This window comes from Apodemus sylvaticus, chromosome 2, assembly GCF_947179515.1.
Source record: "Apodemus sylvaticus chromosome 2, mApoSyl1.1, whole genome shotgun sequence".
In the NCBI taxonomy this organism is placed as follows: domain Eukaryota; kingdom Metazoa; phylum Chordata; class Mammalia; order Rodentia; family Muridae; genus Apodemus; species Apodemus sylvaticus.
This window is the reverse complement of record NC_067473.1, coordinates 162,570,991-162,593,490: the sequence shown is the minus strand read 5'-3', so window position 1 is coordinate 162,593,490 and position 22,500 is coordinate 162,570,991. Positions and strand designations below refer to the sequence as shown.

General features: G+C 45.6%; 1 protein-coding gene across 1 annotated transcript in view; it reads left to right on the top strand.

Annotated features, from left to right (window-relative positions):
- The first annotated feature begins 465 nt into the window (after nucleotides 1-465).
- Nucleotides 466-22,500, top strand: part of Dyrk4 (dual specificity tyrosine phosphorylation regulated kinase 4) — a 41,577-nt gene continuing 19,542 nt past the window's right edge. The window contains exons 1-5 of the mRNA XM_052172703.1: nucleotides 466-503; nucleotides 5,757-5,850; nucleotides 19,617-19,697; nucleotides 20,661-20,777; nucleotides 22,015-22,153. Coding sequence (XP_052028663.1) covers nucleotides 466-503; nucleotides 5,757-5,850; nucleotides 19,617-19,697; nucleotides 20,661-20,777; nucleotides 22,015-22,153 — 469 coding nt within the window. The remainder of the gene's footprint in view (nucleotides 504-5,756; nucleotides 5,851-19,616; nucleotides 19,698-20,660; nucleotides 20,778-22,014; nucleotides 22,154-22,500) is intronic.

Sequence of the window (22,500 nt, the reverse complement as noted above, 5' to 3'; positions counted from 1 at the left end):
TTTCAGTGAGTCCTTTCCTCATATCAAAGCTCTTCAGGACAAGCCACTGTCATAATTCCATGTGGCTCTTTCTGAACCTTAGTACAGACTAAATGCTCATGAAGTGTACATGTGAAGAAATTCTATCCAGGGCTTTTATCTACTTCCACATACTGGTTTTGAAAGGTCTTGGGGATTTTCCAGTCTGGCCTGTCCAGCCACCTTTAATCTCAGCGTCCTGTAATTTCGCTCATACCTTGTGTGATCCATGAATTGAAGAGAGAGAAAATGAGGTTGGGGAGAGATGTATTCATTTGGCCCATGTGAAAGATGGTTTGAGCCTTGTCTGGGGTAAGCCTATTCAGCTCAGAGTCACAAAAAGGGCCTGAGTGGTTTCTACAGCAACGCTAGGAGGGTGTGGCCCCTCTGCGCCTGGCCGAGGGTTCCTCCTAAACCTCTGCAGCGATCCCTGTTTGTGACAGCCGGATGCAGCTCCTCCCACTTCCTGCCCTCACCCGGACAGAGTAAGCGCCTAGGAGAAGAGGCTTGCGATGGGCGCAAACCCTGAGCCAACTAGGGCTGGGTCCTCAAGGGGCAAGAGGAAAGGGAGAAGGGAAGTAAGAGTGAGGGCTGGGCGGGGTGCGCGAAGGAGAAGAGGGCTAGGTCTTGCCAGTTGCGGCTCATGAGCATCCTGACTCTCCTACTAATGGAACACTGTGTTAGGGAGTCCCGCTGAGTGCCGGAAGCAGGGCAGGGCGGGAGGTGGTCCTGACTCCAGCAACTTGGGGCATTAAGCGGATTCTTTTTCACACTTGTCACTGCACGTGGTATCATTCCCCCCCCCCCTCTCTCTCTCTCTCACACACACACACACACACACACACAGAACTCAGCCCTTTGACAGAGAGTGGACCAAGGAGGGTATGGATCTCAAGCCCAGATCAACTTTCCTTGTTTGCTTGCAATGCAGGAAAAGCTCAATACATTGTTTATTTAAGCTCCACACCCTCGGAGCACCCAAGCCAGGTGCGGCTTAGGAAACATTATTCTTTCAGACATAATTTTTAAAAAACCAGCTTTCCCAGTCTTAACTCACACTTTGGATGGAGATTGAAAACTGAGAAACATCTCATGAGAATGTCCTTTGTTTTGCCTGAGGGGTGAGATGGGGGTGGTCGAATTCTAAGGAATCTTCGAACATGGCCTATTCCTGTAATTTTCCGTCAAGAGGCCTTTAGGTTGGAGGCCAGCCTGGTCAACATTGCAACATAGCCAATGTCGGGCCAGCTTGGGCTACAGAGTGAGATTCTAGGACATGCCTTACTGGTTCTGGGATTTAAACTTTCAGTACCTGAAGGCACATTTGGCAGTATGCCAAGCATTTCTCTGACTTTGCCCTCATCAACTCCCAAATTGTCTACACCTGAGCTGAAATGTCTGCTTCCCTCCAAATGTGGAGGATCCGGAGGCAGTGAAATTATGGTTTTAGCTGACGCTAGCACCCATCTAAAAAGGAGAAAAGGGTAGTGTAGGCTATATCCATCAAGCCACCAGGACCATCAGGGATGTAACATACTGCTTGACCTAGCAATGGCAAGAACACCATACTCCTGGAAACAGTAGCCACTTTAGGAGAGATCACTGAAAACAGAGAAAATAGAGTAAAATAAGGACAGTTCAGAATCAACTCTCCATCCCTATGGGATGGATGCTCTGTCATGGAAGGAAAAGTTTGGGTAAAACCCCACAGGGTGCCTGGGGTGAAGTAGGCGCTGGGAAGAAAACCAAGATTTTCTATGTTCTGAAAACTCAAGAATTCTCAAACAGAAAGGAGGATAGATTGTTCTCTGTGCTTTTCTGAAGATAGCAAGGAGCAGTGGGGAAGAATATCTTGTGTAATAAAATTACCCTCCCGATAAATATTTGATAAGCACCCACTAAATGTAAATTAAGATCTGAGTATGAAGTGGGCTGTCCGGGAAAACCTTCTCTGTCTCAGGACCACTCCAGCACTGATGGGTAAGTATCAGGGAGACCCAGAGCCCCTGCGCTAGGTGAGGGCGCGGGTGCAAGGGTTCCCGGACCTCCAGCCCTTACGATTAAGTTACTGAACCACAAAGGATTCAGGGACTCGTGTAGACAGGCTGAGGAGTTGAATTTGCCTTATCACTTAGGAACATTAAACATGCCAGGTGGTGGTGGCGCACACCTTTAATCCTAGCACTTGGGAGGCACAGGCAGGTGGATTTCTGAGTTCGAGGTCTGGTCTACAGAGTGAGTTCCAGGACAGCTAGGGATACACAGAGAAATCCTGTCTCCAAAAAACTAAAACAAAAAAACAAAAACAAAAAAACAAAAAACAAAAAAGAACATTAAACAGGTTAACACTAAATGCTACCACCACAACTGTCCTGAGGACAACCCCAGGAACATAAAGATCAAGCCACTGTCGACCGCAGTAAAAATAATGAAGTAGGAACAGGTAACCTCTAGAGATATATTTTCCTTTTGGACATGAGTGTCCTTTAGGCAGAAATGCACCTGTTTAAAATGTCACAGTAATGTTGACACCTCCTTGGATTCCAAACATTTTTTTAAAGATTTATTTATTATATGTACAGCTTTCTGCCTGCATGCATGCCTGCAGGCCAAAAGAGAGCACCAGATTTCATTACAGATGGTTGTGAGCCACCATGTGGTTGCTGGAATATGAACTCAGGACCTTCGAAACAGCAGCCAGTGCTCTTAACCGCTGAGCCATCTCTCCAGCCCTAGATTCACTTTTTTCAAATGCTCATCCCTGTACCTCTAAGCCCAGTTTATTATTTTCAATCATTCCTGTAATAAAATGTAATTTTAAAAGTAATTTTATTTTTTAAATGTAATTAATTTTAATTAATTAAAATTAAGTAATTTTATCTTAAAAACATAATTTATTAGGTCATTTCGATTCATTTTCTATGAAGCTCAATACAGCTTTTGTGCTTCAGTAGACTCTGGGAGCTTGGAATGTACTCTACCACTGAGCTACACAGCCCTAGCCTTCCCAGCACAGTCTAAAGACTAAAAAGCATTTGCAAAGTTCTGAGTTACAGTTAAAAACCAGATAATTCATGCATAAAAGGAAACACAGAATCCGTGATAATCACAGAATCATCCAAAGAAGACTCACAGCACAGTGTATGTGTGTGTGTGTGTGTGTATGTATGTGTGTTCCGCCTGACCGTATTTTATAGGGTTAGAATTAAATTACTAGAAGGGCCTTGAAAGTTCATGTGGTCTGGGATCATCATCTAACACATGAGGGACTGGAGTACAGAGAAGACCAAATGGCTCGTGGGAGTCCCAGCAGCGTGCACACGAGGCTGCAAGGTCCTTCAGCATCACCTGTGGGACTTGGTCCAACTCTACACCTTCCGCTGCTAGAGAGGGGTACAAAGGAAAAAACCCCAGGTGTGTGAAGGGTGTGCTTTACAGCACCCACTTTTCTTTGTGACGTAGACACATCCCTGACCGGAGAAACTTTTTTCATTTCTCCCCAGTGCTGGGAGCTGACCAGTGCTCTCCACCCTGCTGAAGACCATCTCTCAGTTTATTTCCTAGTCCAAATGCCCCTCTGTCCCTCCCTCGACTGAGTCCCTCTCTGTCCACCAATACGTTCATAGAACAGCTTTGAAACCGGGTTCCTCCAAGCTGTGCACCATGGCATTGCTGTTGAGATGGCCCTAGACTAGCCTGGGTTGTGTGACCCTTCATGTATATAATCCTTCTGAATGTCTCGGCTACTTGCAGTTCCCGGACAAGCCAGCAAATGCTCCTTCACACTTCCTCCTCTGCGTGCCTCGCCCATCTGCCCTTGACTCTGACCTCTGCGCTCATTCTTCAAGGATGCTCCACTGTGTTCTTCAGGATGGCTGCCTCAGCCTTCCCACCACCCACAGAGTGGACAATGCATTCTGCACACACTCCTGACATTAGTTATTCCCTGTCTCTTCTCCTGCACTATGAGCTTGCCTTCAGGACAGAGATTATGACTAGGTTATCAGAACTCCTTCAGCAAATGATTCTACAAAATATAGGAGGAATGGGGGAAACTAATCAGAGAAGTAAATTATTTCTAATGACTTTCACATTTATTATTAGTACCGTTGTTATCACGTGCATGGTCTTTTTTTGTCTGTCTCTGTGTATCCTGTCGTTAGAAACAATGGCATGCTCCTGTTGTTCCAGCTGCTTGAGAGACTGAAGAGAATGATTTGAGTCTGAGCTACATGATGAGACCCCTAACATTTATTTTTTCTGAAAACGGATACCACTATGTAGTCAAGGCTGGCCTCAAACTTGCCATTTTCCTGCCCTAGCCTCTCAAGTGCTGGGGTAGCAGGCGTGTCTCCCATCATGCTCAGCAAAGCCGGCATACCTTTAAAGAAATTCTTGTCCCCTCTCCACCCCTACCCCTTGGAGGGAGGGTTTTGCTTTTGTTTGTTTGGTTTGGTTTGTTAACACCGTTCTCTCCCCCTTCTGTTCTGCTTGCCATGGGCAGAGTTAGGCCGACCTTGTTTTTGTTTTTTGTTTTCTGTTTTTTGGGGTGTTTTTTGTTTTTGTTTTTTTCAAGACAGGGTTTCTCTGTGTAGCCCTGGCTGTCCTGGAACTCACTTTGTAAACCAGGCTGGCCTCAAACTCAGAAATCTACCTGCCTCTGCCTCCCAAGTGCTGGGATTAAAGGTGCGTGCCACCACTCCTGGCTGGCCGACCTTGTTTTAAACTATCATATTTCAGAAAGCATATGTGTCATACGTTTCACTTCCCACTGGATAGAGAGAAAATAACATCTTGGGTTTTTTTTAATATTTAATTGCTCAATGAATGTCATATTTATTGCCTGACTTGGCTTCAATTGTGCGAATAACTGAAGTCATAGTGTTGCCGTGACTGATTGGTTCTAATTTCTGCAGAAGCTAAAAACTATAATAATGACTTTACACCGAACCCCATACTGGCCCGGTTTCTTGTATTTTTCAAATTCCATTAGTACTCCACAACTAAGGAGAACTGAAAATGTCCTGAGAGTCCCTTAAGACTTGCTTTCCACAACTCTGTTTAGATTCCATAACTGTATACAAGGTTTTTTTTCCCCTCATGTTGCAACAAGTTAACTATTCATCAAATTGTGCTCTGAATGAGGAAGGCACAAAAATGGCTACAGGATATCAGTTCTAGCACTTTCTTCCTGTAGGCATGAAATCAGTAGCAGCCTACTGTGTGTATGACTACTGTATGACGATGTATCCATACTGTGTATAAGACAATGAGGTTGTCTTGGTTGGTTTTGCAGGCAGCTGGGGAGATGGACGCCAGGCTGGCTGTTGTAACTGAAGCCACCTAACTTCCCCTTCCTGCTCCTTGGCTCCTTGGCTCCTGCCTCTACAGACATGTAGTCCTGTCTTTCCTGAACCCAAGAAGGGATGCAAGAGAACCAGAAATTGCCCTTGCTGTAGGCTGGCCCCTGCTTTTCTCTAAGCTGCTTTGCTTTCATCCATCCCCAAGTATGTTGGCCTTTATTTGTATTTTATCCATATTATCACCATCACCACCATCATCACCGTCACCACCACCACCACCACCTTTGAGACAGGGTCTTATTATGTAGCTCAGGGTAGCTTTGAACTTGAGATCATCTTTCTTCAGATTCAGTGCTGGAATTATAGGCATATACTTCCATGCCCAGAGCCAGCTTTATTCTTTGCTCTCTCTCTCTCTCTTTCTCTCTCTTGCAGGACTTCAATGGATACGAACAAGGCAAGGAAACGCAGTTTGACGACCTTCCCGATTTTGAAAGCAAGGAAGAAGCAGAGTTTCACCTCTGTGAAGGTAAGCATCATTGGGTCCCAGGTGAAGAGCAGAGATTTCTCTAGAAGGATGTGGAGACCCCTGGACCTAGGGTGAGTCTACCACCCAAGCACCTCAAAGACAATACTGAGGTGAAGGTGTGGGGGGTCCAGATGATGTTGCCCACATTCAGAGCAGGTCTTACCAGTGAAAGCTCTCTGGAAGCCCCCTCCCGGGCATATGCAGAGATTTGTCTCCTGGGTGGTTCCGAATCCCATCAAGTTGACAGCAGAATTACCTATCATGGTGGACTCAAAGGGGAAAGCAGCTGGCCTTGCAAGACCTCCATTAAACCGGTGACTAGCATTTGGAGAAGCTGCCGGACAAATGACTTATCCACAGTTACTCCATCTCCTTTCCATTTACCTGAGGCTACCTCAGAATATTCCATTGTTGTTCCCAATAAATGTTCAAGATCATTTCCAGAAAATATGTTCTTTTTCCTGACAAAGACATAATTACTTTTTTTTCCCTCTCAGCCTCAAAACCCAATGAAAGGCACAGCACAGAAGTTAGACCAGGACATGGTAACCACGTTTACCATCTATGAACCAAGGAAAGGGGAGATTTTTTTTCAATCTAATACCACTTAGGCTATTCAAAATAATCCACTGTTTAGGATCTTGTCAAAGAATGTTTTGCAGAAAACTTTGGCCCAAATCATTCAGCTGTGAAGGTCTGAAGTGTATCCCTGCATCCTGATCACAGGTTCCAGGGTTAGCAGCCTCTGTGATGACTCCAGAGGTCACTTGCTACCTCCCTAGACCTAGGATTCCATGTCACCTCCTTTGAGCAGTGTTTCTGGTTGAGCTCCCCAGCACCCCAAGATTGTAATTCACAAAATAGATCCAGCCAGGTTTGTGGGAGCAAACCTGTGTTTCCAGTGATTGGAAGAAACTTTGGGCTTGTAATTTTGAAGAATGTTGAGACTGTTAAGTCTTAGAGTTCTGGGCAATGGACTGGGTACATTTTGCATTACTAGATGGGAATGAGCAACTGAGGGGCAGGGACAGTTTGAGGAGACACGTGAGTATCAAGTCAGTGAGAGCTAGGCTTACCCTAAATAATCCTCATCGCCTCTTGACTGGTTTAAGAAGCCCATAGGAGATTTCAGAAACACCAAGGCACGTCTGTGAGAGAGTCCAGAGAGAATTAACTAAAATGGGAAATCTCTTCCTGAAGGTGGGCCCCATCCCACAGGCTTGGTGCCAGCCTTCGATTGAAGGGATGGAGAAAGCCTTCATCTCCTCAGACTCTCTGAGCCCACTCTCAGCAGCCATCATGTGGCTTGTTGTGCTGTGTCCTCTGGGCCACATGTACTAAACCTCTGAATTCAAGATCTAAACAGTTCTTCCCCCCTTTAAGCTATGACAGGCTCTCTACCAGTGACAGGGAAATCGTGAGCATATGGGGCTTTGCAACTTGGAATGTCTTAAGTTTCTTGAGGTTGCCTTGGTTGATAAGATGGTGTATACGTGAGCCCAAGAGGCAAGTGTTCTCCCCATTTCACAGATGGGAAAACTGATGCCAAACAAGGATACCCAGCTCAGCGGGGAAAGACGGGGAGTGCAAGGAAGACGTCAAATCGGCAGTTCCGATCTCACTGTTCTTTGTCTCTGAGTTAAGAGGCAACAGTTAAACACCGCTTTATAAAGTCCTCTACGTAAAACAATGCGATGAGCTGGGCACAGTGGTGCTTGCTTAGAGGTAGAAGCAAGGGAGTCGAGAGGTCAAGGGAATTCTCAGCGACGCTGAGTTCTAAGCTGACCTGCAATTTTGTCTCAAACAAGCAGAAACAGAGAAATTTAAAAAACAAACAAACAATGAAATTTCAAGGGACACAACCTACATGGCAGTTATCCAAAGAAACTTTTGAACAACTAAAATAAAAGCGAAAATTTCTTTACACTGCATGCTGCAGTGACTTCCGTCAGGTGGAAGAAGACTGGGGAAGATACCTGACATTGAATTCTGGCTTCCACATGTGTGTTCATGAGCACATGTATGCATACACACACACACACACACTCACAGACACACTCACAGACACACAGACACACACACTCACAGACACACTCACAGACACACAGACACACACACGCACACACACACTCACAGACACACTCACAGACACACAGACACACACACTCACAGACACACTCACAGACACACAGACACACACAGACACACACACACACTCACACACAGACACACACACACACACTCACACTCACATACACACAAAGGAAACAAACCAAAGAGCTGGAGAAACAAGTCAGCCGTCAAGCATACATCCTGCCCTTCAGGAGAGCCCAAGTTCAGCTCCTAGAATCCATGTCAAGTGGTTCACTTATAATTATAGCTCCACGAGGATCTGACCCCTCTGTCCTCCACAGATGCCTGTACATGTATGTACATACTCACTCCACATAGTTAAAATAAAAATGAATCCCTAAAAAACAATTTTAAAATAAGAAATTAAAAGAAAAGTCATCAGACGGGGTGGTTAGAGACAGCTCAGCAATTAAGAGCACTGGCTGCTCTTCCAGAATACTTGGGTTCGATCCCTAGCACCTACAAAGCAGCTCATATCATAGTCTGTAATTTGGATTCCCGGGACTCCAACCCCTCTTCTGGCTTTCCGTGGGTACTGCATGCATGTGATGCACAGACATACATGCAGGCAAAACAGCCATATACATTAAAATAACAGAGTAAAAGCAAGTTAAAATACTTTGGATTGAGAGAGTATTTTTAAAAATCAACTGGGCTTGTTGACCCATGCCTGTGATCTATCTCCACACTCAGGGAGTGAAGACACAGGGGCCTGCCTACACAGACATCCTCAGCTACATAGTGAGGTGGAGGGCACAGGATCCTATCTCAGAAAACACATTGTTTTGGTTCCACCTGCCTTGAGACAACATTGGACAACATAGGTTGGTCCTCTGGCAAGGGGTGGGGGGAGTCCGTAGGATCACCATTCCTCTCTGAAACAGGGCAATGCTCTGCATCCGTTCATCTGGAATGCAGGCATAGGGAACGGATGATCGCTGGGCGTCACTCCTGGCAGCTGGCAGCCGGAGTGTGCCTGACCTTTCTCAGTCTTTAGCGTAGCTGGCTTATGAGACTTGAGCACCAAGGCCCCAGTGAGTCGGGTCAGAAGTTGTCACGAGGGAGAGCAGCCTGAGTAACGATGCTCTGTTAATTCGCAATATGATTTTTAGAATTTCCCTGACAGCTCATAGGTAGATGTGATGAAGTTCCTCTAGAATTGTGCTAGACAAACAATTCCTGCTTTCAGCGTCAGGAGCACAGGACCTTGTACGGCTGCTGCTTTTCTTAAGTCCCTGAACCCTGTACATTATGGTCATTTCCTTGGGCCTTCCCTCCCCCTCCTTGTTTGCTTGTGTACTGTCTATCCCACTCTTTAAAATGGGACCACACAATTAAAACTTGTACTAACAACAACAACAACAACAAAAATGGGACCGCCCAATATGGCACTACTGGCTATCTGAGGCCAGGGAACTCTTGCCCTGGCTAATCCATCCAGAGATGTGAAATTTATTGTGGGTCTCAAAGATCTGGTCTCCCCTCAAAAAGGAGCACACAATATCTTTTTTTAAAATTAGGTGGATTTTATGGCATATTAACAAATGCATCAAGAAAAGGCATGAAGGCCGGGTGGTGGTGGTGCACACCTTTAATCCCAGCACTCGGGAGGCAGAGGCAGGTGGATTTCTGAGTTCGAGGCCAGCCTGGTCTACAGAGTGAGTTCCAGGACAGCCAGGGCTATGCAAAGAAACCCTGTCTCCAAAAAACAAACAAACAAACAAACAAACAAGCCATGAAGCTGGGCGGTGGTGGCGCAGGCCTTTAATCCCAGTATTTGGGAGGCAGAGGCAGGCAAATTTCTGAGTTTGAGGCCAGCCTGGTCTACAGAATGAGTTCCAGGACAGCCAGGGCTACACAGAGAAACCCTGTCTCGAAAACAAAACAAAAAAACAAAACAAAACAAAACAAAACAAAAAACAAAAAACAACCCCCCAAAAAAAGCCGAGAGATAAATTTTATGTTGATTCATTTAAAATAATGGCGTTTCTCTTTACTTCTGCCGATGTGGCTATTTAGAAAGTACTGCATGTATTTGTTCCGTCTGCTTCCCAAGGGACACCTGAGGGCAGCCCAGCTTTTCTGTGTCAGACTGAACCAGTGTTGGATGCTAGGAGCAAGACGCTCCCTGGCACACACTGGCGCTTCCAGTATATTCATTCACCCATATCCTCTACAGTTATTTACTGACTATTCATACCTGTCTTAGTCAGGGTTTCCATTCCTGCACAAACATCAGGACCAAGGAAGCAAGTTGGGGAGGAAAGGGTTTACTCAGCTTACAGTTCTACATTCCTGTTCATCACTAAAGGAAGTCAGGACTGGAACTCAAGCAGGTCAGGAAGCAGGAGCTGATGCAAAGGCCATGGAGGGATGGTTCTTACTGGCTTGCTTCCCCTGGCTTGCTCAACCTGCTCTCTTATAGAACCCAAGACCACCAGCCTAGGGATGGCACCACCCACAAGAGGTCCACGCCCTTGATCACCAACTGAGAAAATGCTCCACAGCTGGATGTCATGGAGGCATTTCCCCAACTGAAGCTCCTTTCTCTGTGATAATTCTAGCCTGTGTCAAGTTGACACATAAAACCAGCCAGTATAATATCTGACATTGTTCTAAGGGTTTGAATATATTTTTAAAATGTGCGTGTTTGGGCTTGTGCCTTCAATCCCAGCACTCTGGAGGCTGGGTTAGGAGGACAGCCTCCATTCTGAGGCCATCCTGGACTACATGGTGAGTTGTAGGCCAACATAGGCTACAGAATAAGACACCCTTAAGAACAAAGGAACATTAAAAGACACAGACTTAAAAACAAAACAGACCAGCCAGCTCTTAGGAGTTTTAATCCCGAGACCCTTCAGATGAAGGCCAGAGGTCTAGTCACAGTTAAACGCTGAGCATGGTGGGGAAGACCTGGGGCAGTGGATAGACCTGAGCACTACACAGCAAAGCCAGGCCTGTCTGACAGAGGGGACCTCGGCTTTGTGCTCCACAGTTTTGACTAAGGTTTGGATTGGTGTTTTTCTTCTAACTAAGCCAGCTCAGTCACCAGGGTCTCCAGCACAGGAGCGAGGATTGAAAGGAGACAATTAGACAAAACTGTAGCACGGCCTCAGTCAATTCTTGGACTGAAGGTGGGTTTATTTTTTCCATTTTTTAATACCATTTTAATGACATGCAGGTATTAAGGGTAAGTAGTACAATGAGGAATCAAGCAAGACAATAGTCAAGGAACAAGCAAGACAATAAACACAAAGTCCCATGATCACTCAGGTCGCTGTTTCTAAGGATGATCAGGATGTCTGAGCCTGCTTCCTTGCCGGAGCCTAAAGTCATAGTCGTGACTGAAGCCTGCGTCTTTGTCCCACCTTAATGTCAGATTCCTGCCTGGACTGACTTCTTTGCCATGCCCTGAATTCAGATTCCTGCCAAGCGGCCCATTTCCTTGTCCTTGGCCAATGTCAGACTCCTGCCAAGGGCACCCCAAAAAGCTCTCCACATTCTTCAGTTTTTTGGATGTTGGATGCTGATGAGACGGCATGGGCCATACAATCAACTTTGGCTGCACATCTAGACCTGCCTGGGGAAGTTTTCTAGACCTCAGAAGCCTCTCAGAGTTACAGATGCTTTGTTTTAAAAAGAAGTTCTTCTTGGGCTGGGGAGATGGTTTAGCAACTAAGGGCATTCATTGAATGCTGAATGTTTTTGCAGAGGACCCGAGTTTAATCTGCCACTAACTGTGCAGCTCCAGGGCATCTGGCACCTCTGTCCTGTGGCAGTGCATTCACACAGTGCACATGTGCACGCGCACACACACACACACACATAAACACACACACACATCATCAGCATCAGCATCATCACCATCATCAAAAACTAAAATAAAAATAAAAGGCTCTGGGGCTGGAGAGGTGGCTCAGTGGATAAGAATATTGCTCTTCCAAAGGACCTGATTCAATTCCCAGCACCTCCATGGCAGCCCATTCCTGCTTGTAAACTGCCCAAGGGATCCAACACCACCATACAGACATACATTCAGGCAAAATACCAATGCACATAAAGTAAAAATAAATAATGTTTAAAAATAAAATAAATTAAAAATTTAAAAGTTCACTTCTATTGGGACATAACATCCCTTTATATGCCAGGTATGGCGGCTCGCACCTGTAATTCTAACACTTGGTAGTTGAAAACAGGAGGACCGGAAATTCAAGGTCATCCTCAGCTACACAGAGAGTTCAAAGCCAGCCTGGGCTGCATGAAACCCTGTCTCAAACACAAGAAACGGGGCTGGGGAGATGCCTTGGTGGTTAAGAGCACTGCCTGCTCTTGCAGAGGTCCTGAGTTCAATTCCAAGTGAACACGTGGTGGCTCACAATCATGTGTAATGGGATCCAATGCTCTCTTCACTGAAGACAGTGATGGTGTACTAACATACATTAAATAAGTAAATAATATAAAATAAATATGGAAATGTATATTACCTGTGAGATGAGGGTATTGGCCATATTTTGTGACATGGACAGACAGGATTAAAGTGTGGTATGGATTAGTTAATGAGGTATTGATGAGAGCATGACGTCTCTGGCTGGCAGATCCTGGACATCTGCACCTGACACCTTTTCTCTCTGTTCAGTAGAACACGGGTTCTTGTGAGAGACAGGAACTGAATCTCACACAGTAGAAGGAAAGACCCCAGACCATTTGCTTTTGTCTCACATCTGTCTGTGTCTCCTCACCATTCCACATCCAAAAAGCCCAAGAGAAATATAAAAACACTGAACCAGCCACCTACTGCTGCAAAGGGTTGGGAATCCCAGTCATAACTAAATGGAGCACAGAGCCAAGGTCTCGCCTGTCGGCTGGGTCTAGCTTGGTTGCACAGGGGTATCTCGGTTACCCATGCATAGTTGAAATGCAAAGGAAAGGTTCAGGGGAAGAACTTGTCATGGTCATAGAACATTTAGCATAAAGGCATCCACTCGAGTGGCTAGGTGGTGAAAGCGAGGGCTAGTCTTCTATCCAGTGGTACCTCTGTGGAGACAGCATCCTGGAGGAGAACGCTTATATTTTTCTCCCGCTCTCCCCAGGGCCCCACTCTTCCTCCTGAGATCTACATGGTGAGTACCAGTTCCTCCTTCCTTTTCCCTTCACTCCCACAGCCACCCCACTTTGCAGAGAGAGAGGAGAGCAAAGGTTTGAGATGACCTTCGGTTGCTGTGGACGGGATGTTAACACCAGCTGGCATAAGAGAACGCCTCTCTGAGTGCTGGGATTCTGCAGAGTGGATGCATCCTTCGAAGGACATCACCTCTAGGTAGCGAGCATCATGTTCCACAGTGAGGAGAATGTGATGTTAGAAAGGCACTGTGTCTTCCGCTTTTCTTATTTTCTCTTTGCCTCTGTGTTGAGTTAATCTCCCCCATTTCGCAGAGGAGGAAACTGAGGCCCCAAGAGACTAAACAAGGCATCTAAAGCCAGCCTGCAAATAAAAGCTGAAATCAGGACTCGAGATTTATTCTGTAACTCATGGATGCTTTTCAACACTGATTGTCATTATAATGCCTATTAAAATCTATTCTAAAATGCTTGTAGATGATAAAGAACAACATACAATGATCCTCCAGTGCATCCAGCACATCGAGAAGTCCCCTGAGTGTCACTTCCCATGGCACGTTCATCGTCCCCTCCACGATCATCGTTCTCCTGAAGATCCCATTGCTCTCCTGTGTGTGCTGTTCTGAGCATGCTCACAGATGTCTCCCCTGTCAAAACTGTGGTCGTGTCTTTAGACTATTTATCCAGGATTGGGCATCCTGAGTGATGATATTTGAGGACTCTGAACTTAAACAGATATTGCAAAATTCTCTCCCAACCCTGGTATCAATGTGTATTGTCCGGCACCATACACAAGTTTTGTTTCCTCATCATTTGGGTCTGTTTGCCCTGAGGGCATTTCACCTGCCCCCTTTGAGCTCTGAGTGGCATTTTGACTGTCTTTAACTTACACTTAGATGGTTGTATTAGTGAGGCTGAACTTCCTGTCATCTGTTCATTGGCTTTTGGGGTTCTCTTCCAGAAAGGGTCATCCTGTGTCTTTATTCCTTAGACATTTTTTCTGTAGTGTCACCTTTTCTTTATTGAGTATAGGATGTTTTATATGTGCTGTCTTCTAGTCCTTGGCCAGTAGTAAATGGCCCTTCCAAGGTTTTTCACTTGGGTATGTTCACATACCGAACACAGTTTTAGATTTACGAGAAATGAAGAAGCTCGGAGTTCCCCCCATCATATGTCAAGGTCTTCTATTATTGGCATCTATGGTAGTGTGCAGTTGTTGAAGCAATTGATGAAGCAATACTGGTAAGTAATTATCAACCAACGGTCATAGTTTATATGTGACTTTAACCTTTATGCTGTGCAGAAATTTTGACAGTGCATAATGTTGTATATTTATTATCACAGTATCACACAAGGTAGATCCATTGGCCTGGAAACTCCCCATTCTCCCTCTATTTGTCTGTGTCTCCTCTCCTAGGACATCCCTACCTGCCCCCTTTCCTATGCCAATTGTTTTTCCTTATTCCAGAATATCATATGGTTTGGACCCTAACATGCAGCCTCTTCGAATGGATTCTTTGGTTGTCAGTAAAAGTGCTTTTCAGTCTGTGACTTGATAATACTTCCCTTTGTTAATAACTAATACAGCATTGCATGGATATAACACCTTGTTTATTCACCAACCAAAGGGCGAGTTGGTTGCTTTTTATTGCTCGGCAGTTATGGATAATGCTGCTGTGGAACACGCATGTGCAAGTTTTCAATTTATTTGGGTGAATAGCAAGAGCTTCATTGGTGGGCTGTAGGTTAAGGCTACGATTGGCTGTTTTCAAAAGCAGCCAGCCTGTCTGCCGAAGCAGCACTAGCAGTCTGCGCCAGAAGCATATCATTTTGTCTCACAGCACTGAGGATGCTGGGAATCAAACCCGTGTTTTCTGAATGTGCGATTGCCTGCCTCGGCCTCCTGAACTCAGTTTTTGTTTGAGAGCTTCAGAGGGGAAGTACCTGTTGCGTGGTTTTGTAGTAGACAGGGATGAGGTCAGAAGATGTAGCAGTGACTTCTGTAAGAGAGAGAGAGAGAGAAAGAGAGAGAGAGAGAGAGAGAGAGAGAGAGAGAGAGAGGAGAGAGAGAGAGAAGGTATTTGAGGGCTTAAGTTCCAGACTCAAGTTTGCCAAAGTGTGTGTGTGTGTGTGTGTGTGTGTGTGTGTGTGTGTGTTTTGGCAGGATGGGGGTAGGGGGAATTACCTTGGACAACTTATTTGGATAATCTTGGCTTCTCTTTATACATTTGTAAAACAAGGCTATTCTGTAACACATTCCTTAAGATTGGCCCTTGTACCACAATGATCCATAAGGAGACATGCCTTCCCCAATTCCAGTCACTAAGAGAAGTAGGAAATGACTCCAGGTGTCTGGGCTTGCAGGCCTAGCTTCCTGCTCTCTCATGTGTGGCCCAGGGAGAGTGTGCAGGTCCCTTAGGAGGACACTGCATCCATGACATGAGGAGCTGCTGTCCCCTGGGGATGGCCATGTTCCTGCACTAATGGGTCTCCAGAGTCTATCCTTGTCAGAGGGAGAACCCAGAAGACAGTTCCTTCTTGCCTAGGCATTCCGGGTTTCTCACGTACAGCAGAGGGCCTTTCTGCATGGACTCCTGGCTGGAAGGGGCAGACAGACAAAATCCTTGCTTAGCTGAGGTCTGCAGCTAGTCCTTCAGCAAGGCTGCCTGGTCAAGGTGCCTTTCCCTTTCCCAGCTCTTCGTCTGGCCTGGAGGGACCTAGTCAGCCATTTAAATTGTGTTCTGCATCAATTCCCTAGTGATTTTTCTTCTCACTCATCATCGCACACCCTCCTCACATTAAGCATTTGTTTTGAACTTTTGATTGTTTTGGCCTCTGGGAGAGGATTGTGGAACCTGCAAGGAGGAATCTGTTAGCTGACAGCAGACAACTTGAGCTGCCAGATTCGCCCAAGCTCTGGGGATATTTTTATCCTTTTTTGAGAGAGAGAGAGAGAGAGAGAGAGAGAGAGAGAGAGAGAGAGAGAGAGAGGGGAGAGGAAGAAAGAGGAGGAGGAAGGAGGGGGAGGCAGAAGAGGAGGAGGAGCCATTTGAGAAAACAGAGAAATAGCCTGAGGGGAATGACTAAGGCAGGGCTGTTTGATGGTGTGAACAGGCTAGGCAGCCCAGGGCCAGGGGACCAGGGAACCTGATGCCTGCCCAGGGCCTACGTGCTTTCTTCTCTGGACTTCACGGATGAGGACGTCCAAAGCTCAGTCCAAGGTAATAAAGACTAGGAGACACATCTTGGGATCCTGTTAGGACTAGCTCGCTATAAATGGGGAAGAGAGCCGATGTCCTTCAGGTCTTAGAGGGAGGCTTTATTCACTTGGGACCTAGTATGATAAACCTGACAGAATGTTGTTGGTGGGGCACACTGGAGTTGTACTCAGGATGTCACCCTTCTGTGTGGTCCTGGGGATTCCATCTTCTTCTATACCCCTCCTTCATTCTGGCAAAGAGGTCTCAGGAATGGACACTTCCTGGTTTGGGATTTCCAGGAGTTGCTTTCCTAATCTGGACCACTTCTTTCTAGTTCCTCAGCACCTCAAACTCCCTTCAGTAGAGATTCGTTAATTGAGAACAAAGCAACGAGGGACCTAGAAAGTGCACTGCCTGCGAGGAGAATTTTGTTTTCCATCCATCCTGGATGTGTGGAAAACATAGCTGCTGCCTTTTGTCTCTTGGGGATGCAATGGCAGAATGAGGTGTGAGGAGACATTATGCCTTTTGAGGAAGTTGCTAGGGAAAAATGGCCTGCAAGTCTATCATATGGCACAACACAATAGTCTCCGTGTGTGTGTGTGTGTGTGTGTGTGTGTGTGTGTGTGGTGTGCAGAGACACAGAAGCAACCATTTGAAGGCCTAGCTTCACCTGGGATGGCTCTAAGCCTGGCTCTGAGCTGCCTTTTCCTCTATCCTGGGCGGCTGCATGATTGATTACTGTTTTCCTTGCACTGTTATCGAATACTCTTTACTTTCTCTGTCTACAAATTATTTCTTGCCCTGGTCCATCCTAGAATCTGCCGTTTGTCTGAGGACCCCTGGTTCCTCTTATTGGACAATGGCATGAGATGCCAGTAAATGGGTTCTAAGCATGCTTCTTTCTACTGGGCTGTTATTCCTCTTAAGTTCTCTCAGGAATAGAGGAAGTGTGTGTGTGTGTATGTGTGTGTGGGGGGGGGGGAGGTGTGTGTGTGTGTGTGTGTGTGTGTGAGAGAGAGAGAGAGAGAGAGAGAGACAGAGACAGAGACAGAGACAGAGAGACAGAGAGAGAATCTATGTATCTATACCTGTACAGAGGTATTTCTGTGTAGCCATCTGTACATATGTTAAGTTAAACCTGAGTTCTTCTGTATCCAGTCCTAGTCAACTATAACATGATGGTGGTGCTGATGGAGCACAGATCTGTAAGTTTCCTTCCCAATGGGAAGAAACTTGCCATCTTTCTGATCACTTTGCACGTGTTTGGCAGAATCTGACCTTATATCTCTGAAGTTTTGCTTTATTCTTTTCTTGGGTTAAACATTATGATCCTTTAAGTCTGTGGTGGCTGTTTCTCCTCCCTCCTCCTCTTCTTCTCTTCCTCCTCCTTCTCTTCCTCTCCTTCTCTTCCTCCTCCTCTTCCTCCTCTTGTTCTTCATCCATCTAGTCTGCTGCGTTCATAGCCTTTTCCACTTCACAGAAAATGAGCAAGACCACTCTGGGCTCTTCCCAGCCAAGGGAACGGAGCTCCCGCTGGCAGTGTCGATGTGTGCAAGGCACCAGGCTCATTACGCTACACACATCTCTTTAGGCCTCACAACTGCACTGTGAGGATTTTACTGATACTGTTTCCTTCCGTATTCCACAAGGAACAACTGATAACTAAGTTCTGTGATTAGTGGAATTGTCGAATTAAGAACTGTCCCCAGACATGCTTGTGTTTGCCTGTAACCCTAGTACAAAAGTACGAAAGAGGGAGGGGCGGGAGAGGGAGGTGACTTCCAAATCTTCGTGTTCGTGGGCAACGTTTTATTCCATTCCACTACTAAAGAGATCTCCCTGAAACTCTGCACGTAGGATATAAACTGGCAGTGGGTCATCACTGCCCGTGGGATACAGACCAAGTTTCTTAGCTTAGCTTTCAATGCTTCCCACAATCAGCTCCAGGCTACAGATGACCCAGTGTGGGCAGTAGAGACCTCTGGCATGTGCCAGAAATGGCTGCTTCATCCCATCACACACCTTTCCCATCTCAGCCACTGTGGCTTCCACCTCTCTGCTCCCCAGCTTGTAGCTCTTATACTGACATCTCCCTTTGTGACAGCAATCATTGCCACGCCCTTTGATAGTCTGAGGTGCCTATTGTTAATATAATTATTGTTAATCTGTTAGTCTCTCTGTCAGGTTATCGAGGCCAGCTTGTTGATATTGATGGCCATTTATGCGTTTTAACCCCCCCCCAACATACTTTATAGAATCCTTTGAGATTTAAAATTAATTTGTGATATTTCTCCAGACACCAGGGCCTACTCAACAGATAGGCAAATCCTGAATGTCTCTCACATTAGCAAATAAACCAATACTGTTTAAGACCATACCATTCTCCACGTATCTCCTTTACTTCAGTCCTCTTCTGAAGTCTAGGAGATCACAGTTGATGATTGAAACAGTCCTCATCAGTACAGGTCTGAGGAGGGCCTATTCAAGTACTGTATTCAGTTACCAAATTTAGGGAGTTGGTTCTGTCTCTATTTTTTATTTAAATTTTAATCTTATCTCTAATAATAACAACCACAGAATTCAGATTCACTGTTCTGCTAATAATGGATCATGGGATGGATGCACAGGGTCACTTTATCTACACAGTAGCACACAATGACTCCCTCATGCTGGGCATGCTCCATCCTGGACGCATATTAAGCCAGGATTTGATATTTTTCCCCCAGCCCCAGATCATTGGCATTAAGGCAGGTCACCTAGATTCTAGAAGGTTCCACTAAGGTGTCTTTCAGCACATTGGTAGTAAAGTTCTGGGCAAGGCTGTACGTGTTTTATTGTCTAATGAACAAGAAGAGCTTGGATTTCATTCCTTTCCATGTTCAGGGATTCTAGATAATATTTTGCTGATGAAAAGGCTATCCCGACTGCTTTGTTTTTGAGATAAGATCTTGCTTTATAGTTAGACTGTCCTGGAACTCACAACATTCCTATCTCAGTCAGCCGCATGGTGAAACTACAAGCAAATATCGCCCCACTTAGCTTTACATAAGTTTCTTTTATTTTTTCTTTTTTAAGTGTGGCAATCATAGGATAAGTCAGTCAGTGATTGACACTTCTGGAAAGAGCGTTTGTTTGGGTAGCAATTAATTCATGCATTCATTGAGTACTTTTCTTAGCTTCTCTTGACTTTTTGTAACTTTAAAGTTAGGAGAATTGGTTTCTAGGGTACTTTATCATAATGGAAAAAAATGTTCAGGTGGTATGGGATGAAAGCAGCCAAGCTCTCTTTCAATTCTCCTGCACCTTTCCCAGGTTGAGAGTAAGCCTTTGGTTCAACTCCAGAAGCCATCCTCCAAGACCAAGAAGCTGAAAGTGAACCGATGTCCACAAAAGGTAGAGGGGGGGGGGGGTGATGGGCAGTACCCTTTCTCTAAGAAAGGGTAAAGGTTATTGGATGGTTGGGATAGTTTAGCAGGCCGTTTTGTTTAACAATGACCGCACTATAATTATGGCTGTGTGTTGACAGATGAACTCTCTACAAATCAATGCATAAACCAATCAATGCAAGATAATAGGGATCAAATTATAATGTATCCATCCATAGAGAAGACTGGGGTTTGTGTTGCATATATATGTGCGGGAATGTAAAGTAACTTCTCCACATTTTCAGAGCATTGTATCAAAGTCAGACAAATGCTTACTTTGGGAGACACACTGAAACATACTATTTTTTTATTTTTTTAGTTTATTTATTTATTTATTTATTTATTTATTTATTTATTTATTTATTTTGGTTTTTCTAGACAGGGCTTCTCTGTGTAGCCCTGGCTGTCCTGGAACTCACTCTGTAGACCAGGCTGGCCTTGAACTCAGAAATCCGCCTGTCTCTGCCTCCCAAGTGCTGGGATTAAAGGCATGTGCCACCACTGCCCGGCAAGCATACTATTTCTTAACTAGGGGAAAAAAGCATCCTGGCAGGAGATGGGGTTTGGGGGTCTCCAGTATTGCAATGGTGCTAATACTGGCTAGCACGTTTGGAACACTTTACATATATTTCCTCATAAAACTTTTATGAGGTAGCCCTCACCCTATTTTGTCACCATGGTAGCAATGAAATAAATGAAGCTTTGAAAGTCAATGGGACTGACAGGAGGTTTATAGTTCATTAGTAGTAGAGGTAGGATTCAAACCCACAGCCTACCTGACAGACTGATGACTCGGCTCTCTAGAAAATGCTTTTCCTCATGAACCTAGGTTAGGTGCCACATTGTTATGGAGGTAAGGATAGAGGAGATGACCTTGAATATACTTACTTTCCTGGGATATCTGTAACCTGCTCACTTTCCCCTTCTGTAGATTCCAAGTACCAGCAACACAGAATTCCCTTTTGTGGACACAAAGGGGAAGAGGAACATAGTTAACTTCCCCCAGATTGGCAGCAAAGTCCTATCTAAGGGGCCCGTGGTGTATCAGGTGAGTAAGGCGGTGGGCAAGCGGATTCAAGGCCTGAGCTCAGTGCAGTGCCATCTCTCAGGAGGGTGGGCTCTAGCTCTCTTCTCGTGCCTTTCAAAGGGTGAACACTTGAACGGATGTGCCTTGGCTTTCTTTTACCTATAAAATGGGTTCTCGGTGGCATTATGGGTATTCATCAAGGAAAGAAAAAAGTGAACTCCACACTGTATAAATGGTAGAGCCATTCACAAGACTTTCTTCCAATGTTCTCTACTAAAAAAAATGGTGTAATGTGTGTGTGGGGGTGGGTGGGTATGTGCAAGTGAGCCACAGGTAGAATGTGGAAAAGCATGTCAGAGCCCCTGTAGCTGGGGTCCCCGGCAGTTGTGAGTCACCTGATGTGGGTGCTGGGAATGACACTTGGGTCCTCTGTGAGGACAAGAGCAGTCGGCACTCCGAGCCCCTTCTCCAGCTTGTTCACTACCTCTCCGGTGGAAAGACAGAGATACGCAGCTAGAACCAACCTGAACAATGCTAGTCTTACCTCAGATGCAGCTTCCGGGATCTGGAAAGTTACTTAGCTTATTTGGAGTTGGCCTGCGTAAGTTAGTTTTCTCATCGTTGTGACCAAGTGTGTGAAAGGAGGCAACTTGAAGGAGGAGGACTTGGGTTGGACTTACAATGAAGTTCTTCGTGGTAGGGAAAGCCATGGCGGAGGGGGGGGGGGAGCATGAGGCAGCCGCTCACAACATGTCTTTGGGCAAGAAGGGGAGAGATGAGCACTGCTGCTTAGCTCAATTTCTCTTTCTGTTCAACCCTGGGCAACCCCGGGTCCACCATTAATGGTGCTTCCCATATTCAAGGGAGCTTTTCATTCTTCATTTCCGGGAGTCTCTCAGACAAATCAAGAGACATGTTTTTATGGTTCCTGTAATATCCAGTCAAGCTGACAATGAAAGGGAACCACCTCATGGCCTCCTCAAGAGCAGGAGGAAACTGTCACATCCCTCTGTGCGGTGACATGCCACTGGGTGGGCAACTGCACGTAATATAGTGGGCCATCTAGAACATTAGATGAGAGTCAGATACACTCTCTAAGAGAAGGGGGGGGAGCATCTTACTATCTCTTAACTTATAACTATTTTCTCCCAGGAGTAGTAGGAAAAGATCCTGGCTAGAGGTGGGTCTACTGGATCAACTCGATGACCTACGCCCCCAAGAGAAACAATCCTTTACTATAACTTATTTTCCTGGACAGGAAAATCAAATTCATAATCAAGGGCTATCCTCTGAACTCAAGACTTCAGAAATACCTTTCAACTTTAACACCAAACCCCAAGACCCCAAGCTACATCCAGAACTCCAAAAGAGGCATAAAGTCCCCCTTACAGCAGCAGGTAAGATCTGAGAGCAGTAGCAAGATAAAGTGGTGGTATTGGTGGTGGTGGTGGTGGTGGTGGTGGGGTGGCAGGTTATAGATGACCAAACTGTTGAGAGCTGAGCTTCCTTGTGCTGAAGTCATCTAAGACAAAGAACCAAAATGAGCAAAGTTAATCCTGTGACCACTCACTGGTCTGGCTAAGCAATAGGCTAAGAGGGAGTGAGCGCCATCTCTCTGTGGTCCCTGGAACTGCACCGGGTAAAGGTCAGCTGTGTCTGGGTAGACAGAGGGCACTGTCTCACTGTTATATGGACTGGAGCGGGGGTTGTGGGGGAAGAGTTAGAATTAAAGGTGAAATCACTG